The following is a 7,438-nucleotide window of genomic DNA, read 5'->3' as shown; positions in this document are numbered from 1 at the left end:
CGCTGGACCTCCCGGGTCATCCAGGGCTTCTGGATGCAGACCATCAGGCGCTGAGGATTTATCAGCCTTCAGTCCCACTGAACTAAGCTAACTGAACTATTTCGAGGCATAGTCAGCTTGTTCCATAAGGTTTTCCGTCATGCTGGTTGACTCTATAACTATAAATAGAGTGGAATTGTGTGACTGGAAGACAGCCGGGGATGAGTCGCGAATTGGCCTCTGATTGCTTTTCGATGGTTGGGCATAATTTCGAAACCAACCGCACTTGCTTGAAAATGACATTTTATATCAAAGATTCAATTTGTCAACTGTTGCGAGCTGTGCGAAGTTCTATTTTTAGCTCCTCAGACACTGAAGCGCTGACTCTCATTTTAGTTCCATCCCGGGTGAACAATTCCCGGGCGTTGCGCAACTTCCAGCTTTTGGATAATCGGGACATCCCGTGGACAGAAGGAGAACTGCTACCCAGCAGTCAATCAATTGATCATTTGGGGATAATTTCTCGCAGTGGGTAGTTTCCGCATTTCCTTTTCTAAATTTTGTGCCTCTGATCGTCACTATTGCTGCTTTGGAATCTAGGGGATAACACATGCTGTTGTGCGTCTGCTTTCTTCAGTTATTGATCACAGCACACCAGCTGCCTGCTGAGCAGTCGGCCAGGGTTTGATTACCGGTCACCGCAGCTTGCCCAAACCATGGGCAATCAGCACACATTAATAAAAAGCAAGATTTTTAAATTCAGTTAAATGTGTTCCATGGCCAATTATCACTCACTGTGAGCTGGTCCCTGGATCCGGGATGGAATTCTCAACCGTCAGCTTTTCCCGGTAAACCCATGAAAGCATAGAAACATAGGTGCAGGAGGAAGCCATTTGGCCCTTCGAGCCAGCACCGCCATTCATTGTGTTCATGGCTGACCATCCACAATCAGTAACCCGTGCCTGCCTTCTCCCCATATCGCTTGATTCCACTATCCCCTCGAGCTCTATCCAAAACTCTTTTAAATTCATCCACTGAATTGGCCTTCACTGCCTTCTGTCGCAGAGAATTCGATAAATTCACATCTCTCTGGCTGAAATGTTTTTTTTCTCACCTCAGTTTTAAATGGCTCCCCCTTTATTGTTAGACTGTGGCCCCTGTTTCAGGACTCCCCCAGCATTTGGGAACATTTTTCCTGAATCAGGCTTGTCCAGTCCTTTTATAATGTTATACGTTTCTACAAGATCCCCTCTCATCCTTCTAAATTCCAGTGAAGACATGCCGAGTCTTGAATCTTTGCTCATATGACATTCCTGCCATCCCGGGGATTAACTTGCGGAACCTACGCTGCACATGCCTCAGTATCAAGGATGTCCTTCCTCAAATTAGGAGACGAAAACTGCACAGTACTTCAGATGTGATCTCACCAGGGCCCTATACATCTCCAGAAGGACCGCTTTCCTCCTATACTTAAATCCTCTTGTTATGAAGTCCAACATGCTACTCGCATTACTGCGTCATTCTGGTCTCATATTGCAGCTTTGCACAATTAAGTCGGGCAGACCTGAACATCCAGACAATATGTCCACACCCAGTGTCGTCACTCTGTCCCCCACCCTCCCTTTGCCTATTTCTCTCTATGGAATCTTTCTCCTCACTTCCCATTTGTTCCGTCAGGACCTTCATCATGTCCTCCCGAACAGATAGACGGGACATCTCATTCCGACCCTCAGTCATACGTTATGCTACACAGCACATTCCATGTTCTCCCTGCCTGTCCCCATTATAGCTTTACCTGCTTTACAATAATTCAGCTCCCTGTGCTCGACCTCACTGGGAATCGGGCCGCAACGTCGAACCTGTTGCTTCACAGACCTGCTTGACCAGCTGAGTTCCTCCAGCGTTCTGTTGCAGGATTCCAGATTATGTATCTCTATTCTCTTTTGATACAAACTTATTTTTCTGTGTTGGTGGAAGATATTTGTTTTCCTCTTCCATCAGCTGCTGATCACTGGCCTTTGCCACAGTCTAAACTTGGTTTAGAGGTACAGCGCGTAAACAGACCATCCTTAGAACCGATCACAAATCTTCTCATGTGGCCCTAGTTAGACCACATCTGGAGAATTGTGTTTTTCTGTGCATTCTAGTGACAGTACTGGGATTATACACTCCACCACTCAAATTAGGGGCTTGGTCTATTTTGGGACATCACATTAAATAGTCATTCAGGGGAAGGTCCTTATATATGGTAATTATGGGAGAGCATCGGTAAATGTTCAACTAGGGGAGGACACCACCAAATGGGGACTTGCGGGTGCACCGTTATTGAAGCGTGGCGGGTGGATAAAGAACACATATGAAATTAGCGGAGGGAAATTTTAAATGTGGAAATAGGGGAGGGCGCCAGCAAATGGGAAATCAGGAGAAGACAAACCTACATAGAATCAGGGGGGGGGGCTGCCTGTTTCCGTAAATGTTCCTACTTCTCTCTGTGAGTATTCATGTCTCCATATTTCTGTGTTTTCCCGTCTCTGTCTGCTGATGTTCCTAGCTCTATGTGTGCTCCTGGTGGTCTCCATCAAAGAACTCCCACGGTGTGTGAGAAGATACCCACGACAACATACGCCCATCCACCCAGGTAAATATACAATACAAGGAGCAAACTGGAGCTAGGAACATTTCTCAGCATTGACCTGTTCCGCTGTGTCCCTTCAGTGCATTCTACGTGTTCCCACGTCCGGGCTCGCCTCATCCACCCTGTACGGATTGTTTCATGTCGCCCTGTCCCTCGGCCACATTTCTGGAAATCTGGCCACCGAGCTGTGCTTCTGCTCCCTGCCAACAAACAAACAATTGAATCAGGAGGATCCGATGCAGAGAGTTGTAAAAAGCTGGTCAACGGACGCGGATGACATCTTACGCGACTGCTTTAAGTCAGTAGACGGGTCCATGGTCAGGGATTCTGCAGCTAACCTGAATGAGTGCACCTCTGCCGTGACTGACTTCATCAACAAGTGAGTGGGAGACTGTGCCGCCGAAGTCAATCCGAGTGTTCCCCAACCGGAAACCATGGATGTACATTCACAGGTGAAGACCAGATCCGATGCAGACAAGTCAAACGACCCCAAGCGGTACAAGAAGCCACGCTGTGGTCTCCGCAAAGCCATCAAGGATGCTAAGAGGCAATACCGGGAGAAACTTGAGTCCCAGTACAATCTCTGGGTCACACGGTGAACGTGGCACGGTCTGATTAAGATAAATGGATGCAAAGAATGTTCAGCAATTAACATTGGTGCAAACCCACCTGATGAACTGAATATTTTTTTGGTGACTTCTGGCTCTTCAGACTCCAGTGTGCCTCTCCCCAGGGTGACAGTTGCAGAGGTTAGAGCGGCCTGCCTGTGGGTAAATCTACAAAAAGCAACAGGCCCAGACGGAGTTCCTGGCCGTGTCCTTAGTAGCTGCGCGGAAAAGCTAGCACCTGTATCCGTGGACATCTTTGTTCTCTCCCTACTCCGTTCTCAGGTACCCAGCTGCCTCTTGAAGACCACCATCATTCCAGTTTCGAGGAAAGGCAAAACCTCAAGTTTAAACGACCACCGAACAGTGGCCTTGACATCCACCATCATTAAATGTTTTGGGAGGCTTGTTATGGAACGCATTTAATCCAGTCTACCCAGCGGCCTTGACCCACTGCAGTTCGCCTACCGCCACAACAGGTCCACGGACGATGCCATCGCCCTAGCCCTACACTCATTCCCAGATCACCTGGACCGTAGTAATTGCCGGGATTCTGAAATACAAGTGTGAAGCAAGGTAAACGCAGAAGACTCAGGTGACACCCGTGGAGTGAGGAAAACGTATCGAATGTCCGAAGTGAGTGACCTAATAAAACAACTGATAGTCCAAAACAAATGCATATTTCGCACAACTCAAGCGCACCTGAGTTAGAGTGCAAATTACATCGCCATCGCACCTGAACATTGCTACAAAATCAGTTCAAGCCGAACAATAGAAATAGAAATAGCCGATAATGCTTACTTATTGCTAAAGTGGATTTGGTAGCTATATTCCAAATGTTGTGGCTCTATAAATGCACCATCTTCAACATGTCTCAACTACCGTTACTGAAATCTCGTTCTTTATACCCATCACCATCTGAGTGTATAGGTCTTTCCTTCCAGTTCCTTGTAAATCTTGCCTCTCTTACCCCTCTGACCTCTGTTATTTGCTTCTCCATTCTGGGTAAATGACAGTGCATCCACACTAATTATTCCCCTCATGATTTATACACCTTTGTAAGATTACCCCCCCCCCCCCCCTCTCCCAGCCTCCTGCCATCCAAGGAATATAGAACTTAACTCCACCTAGTGCTCGGACCATAAATATAATTATGAGCGAAGCCCTGCTTTAACTAACAACGGTGATACCACAAATAAGAAAAAAAGTACATAGACTGGACCGAGCCACGAGTCACACGACAGAGAAACAGCCCAGGAACTATCCTTGTCTACGATTTCCAATTAATAAGTCCCATTTACCAGCACATGCTCCGTAGACTATTATGCTTTGACGTTATCTCATTTAAAGAGCGCAATACGGATCTTCAACTCGGTGCAGAGATTGAAGTCATGATTTGTCCCTCGAAAAAAAAGTGGCCTTCAAAGGACCAACATTTGATCAGATGGTCTACCCTGTCACCTTCACGATAGTACGTATGTACGGATAGTACGGTCTGTCATCCCTACTCCATGGCGGATATTTTTCTATGGAACAGATGCGCCACCATACTGCGAACTATGTTCTGCGTTCTGTATCTTCCCTTTGCTTTATCTATTGTTCGCTGGAGTGGCGTCCGGTGGGCGTCACGACACAGGAACACTAAGGCGCAGTCCCGGAGGGCCGATGGCACGTAAGGGCGGAATGTCCCGTAGCGGGACATCGGCATGGGTGCGAGCTTACCAACTCGCTCTCGAAGGCGCTGTAGGGTGGATGAGGGCGGTTCCTCTCGCCCCGGCAACGAGGGCACGAACTCCCCGGGAACCATGAGCGGTGGCCCATATACGAGCTCCGCTGATGAAGAGGCCAGGTCCTGGGCGTTGTTGAGGTGCCGGCTGAAGAATGCCAGGGGGCGCCAACCCCCGTCCATCAGTTGCTCCAGCACGGCACCAATCGCCGACTCTGAGGCGTCCACCGAGAGGGCTGTCGGGGCATCCTCTCATGGGTGAAACAGCAGCACAGCCCGAGCCAGGGCCTCCTTCGCTCGTCGGTCCACACGACGTCCTTACGCTTCCCCGCCAGCAGCTCGTACAGCAGCCGCATGATATGGGCCGCGGATGGCAGGAACCGGTGACAAAACGCCACCATGCCGACGAACTCCTGCAGGCCACTTACCGAGGATGGACGGGGAAACCGGCGGATGGCGTCGACTTTGTCCGGCAGGGGAACCGCGCCCTGCGAAGTCACTCGGTGGCCGAAAAAGTCAATCGTGGACATGCCAAAGCGGCACTGGGCGAGGTTGATAGCCAACCCGTGCTCGCTGAGCAGCTGAAAGAGCTGCCGGAGGTGGGCACAGTGCTCCTGCCGCGAGCGGCTGGCTACCAAGATGTCGTCGAGGTAGACGAACAGGAAATCCAGCCCGCGACAAACGCCGTCCATTAATCGTTGGAATGACTGCGCGGCGTTCTTGAGGCCGAACGACATCCGTATGAACTCGTACATTCCGAACGGCGTGATGATTGCCGTCTTGGGTATATCCTCCGGGTGGACCGGGATCTGGTTATTGCCTCGCACCAGATCCAGTTCCGAGAATATCGTAGCCCCGGCCAAATGGGCGTTGAAGTCCTGGATGTGGGGCACGGGGTATCGGTCCTCGGCGGTAGCGACGTTCAGCCGCCGATAATCCCCGCAAGGTCTCCAGCCCCCTTCTGCCTTGGGGACCATATGGAGTGAGGACGCCCATGGGCTGTTGGATGGGCGGACAATCCCCAAGGCCTCCATCGTGCGCAACTCCTGACGTGCCAGACGTAGCTTATCAGGCGGCAGTCGGCGTGCTCGTGCGTGGAGAGGTGGGCCGGTAGATATTATATAATGGACCACCCCGTGCTTGGGGGTCGACGACCGGAATTGCGGGTCCATAATGTGTGGGAATTCCGCCATAACCCGAGCGAAATGGGAGTCCACGGACGACAGCGGGCGTACAACGGGCTCACTCAGACGCAATGCAATGGGCTCCATCGTGGCGGCGTGGACCAAGCGCTGCTGCCTGACGTCCACCAGGTGAGAATCAGCCCGCAGAAAGTCGGCCCCGAGCAACGGTTGGGAGACGTCGACGATCGTGAACTGCCACGTGAAATGACTGGCGCCGAAAACGATGTCATAAGTCTGAATGTGGCTCCCGTATGCAGCGGTGAGGATGGGCCACCACTTCCCAGAACGAATGTCCAGCAGCGAAGGGGGCAGGACGCTCAGCCCCGCCCCGCCCCGCCCCGGTATCCACGAGGAAGCGGCCCCCGGAGCGCCGATCCCAGGCGAAGAGGCGGTGAATCTGGCCGGCCGCCGCGGGGAGTATTGGCAGCCGGCCCCGACGTTTCCCGGGAACGTGCACGGCTGGCGGCATAGGCGGGCTGCAGCATCCCAGCGCTGGTGGCAATAGCACCAGTGTCTCCTGCTGGTGCTGGCTGGAGCCTGGTGGTGCAGGTCTACAGGTGCAGGACCCGCAGTGGCCACGTTGGGCGATCTCACAGGCTGTCACTCCTTCCACAGCTCCCCCTCCCAACCGGAGAAAATCGGGCGCTGTTCGAGTGACGTTCAGCGCGCTGACGTCATTCCGGCATGCTATCCACAGCGCGCCTGCCGAGGGCCCGTGTGTCATCGAAGGAGACGTCGGTGAGCTGCAGGTGAATGTCTGCCGGCAGCAGGGCAAGTAAGTGCACTCAAACATCGGGCAAGGCCTGTGCCCGTCGACTAGCGCGACCATCTCCTTCAGGAGGCTTGATGGGCGCCGGTCGCCTAGGCCCTGCATGTGGAGGATCCTTTCGGCCCGTTCTGGTCAGCCCGTAATTTCTGGTCAGCCCGTAAGTTTAGAAAAGCAGCTTCTTAAGGGCTGTATACTTATTGCGGGGCGGGAGATCCTCGAGGAACTCTGTGACCTCTTGCGCCTTGTCCTGGTCTAGGGCTCCCACCAGGTGGAAAAAAACGGTGTCGTGTGTCGTGATGCCCCGCAGCTGGAACTGAGCCTCCGCTTGGTGAAACCAAACGCGAGGCCGGGTGACCCAGAATGTCGGCAGTTTGATGGATACCGCGTCGACAGCTGCGGCCTGGTCGGCCTGTGAGCCGGATGAACGGTCGGCTTTCCATTTTGAGTCCATTATGTCAGCAATGAACCGTCAGGGGTCACCAATTGTGTCGCGTCGAAAAAGCTCGAAATAAAGGCGAGGAGCCGGGTATTTCGGGAGCG

General features: G+C 52.2%; 1 protein-coding gene across 1 annotated transcript; it reads left to right on the top strand.

The window, feature by feature from the left end:
- The first annotated feature begins 207 nt into the window (after positions 1–207).
- LOC144591871 (uncharacterized) lies at positions 208–7,389 on the top strand. Its single transcript, XM_078395880.1, has 2 exons — positions 208–507; positions 2,531–7,389. The coding sequence occupies exon 2, from the start codon at positions 5,101–5,103 to the stop codon at positions 5,638–5,640; it is 540 nt and encodes a 179-aa protein (XP_078252006.1). The 5' UTR covers positions 208–507; positions 2,531–5,100; the 3' UTR covers positions 5,641–7,389.
- Positions 7,390–7,438: the final 49 nt, after the last annotated feature.

This window comes from Rhinoraja longicauda, unplaced genomic scaffold (genome assembly GCF_053455715.1).
Source record: "Rhinoraja longicauda isolate Sanriku21f unplaced genomic scaffold, sRhiLon1.1 Scf002597, whole genome shotgun sequence".
Lineage (NCBI taxonomy): Eukaryota > Metazoa > Chordata > Chondrichthyes > Rajiformes > Arhynchobatidae > Rhinoraja > Rhinoraja longicauda.
The sequence above is the reverse complement of the archived record's forward strand: the minus strand, read 5'-3'. Positions and strand labels throughout refer to the sequence as shown.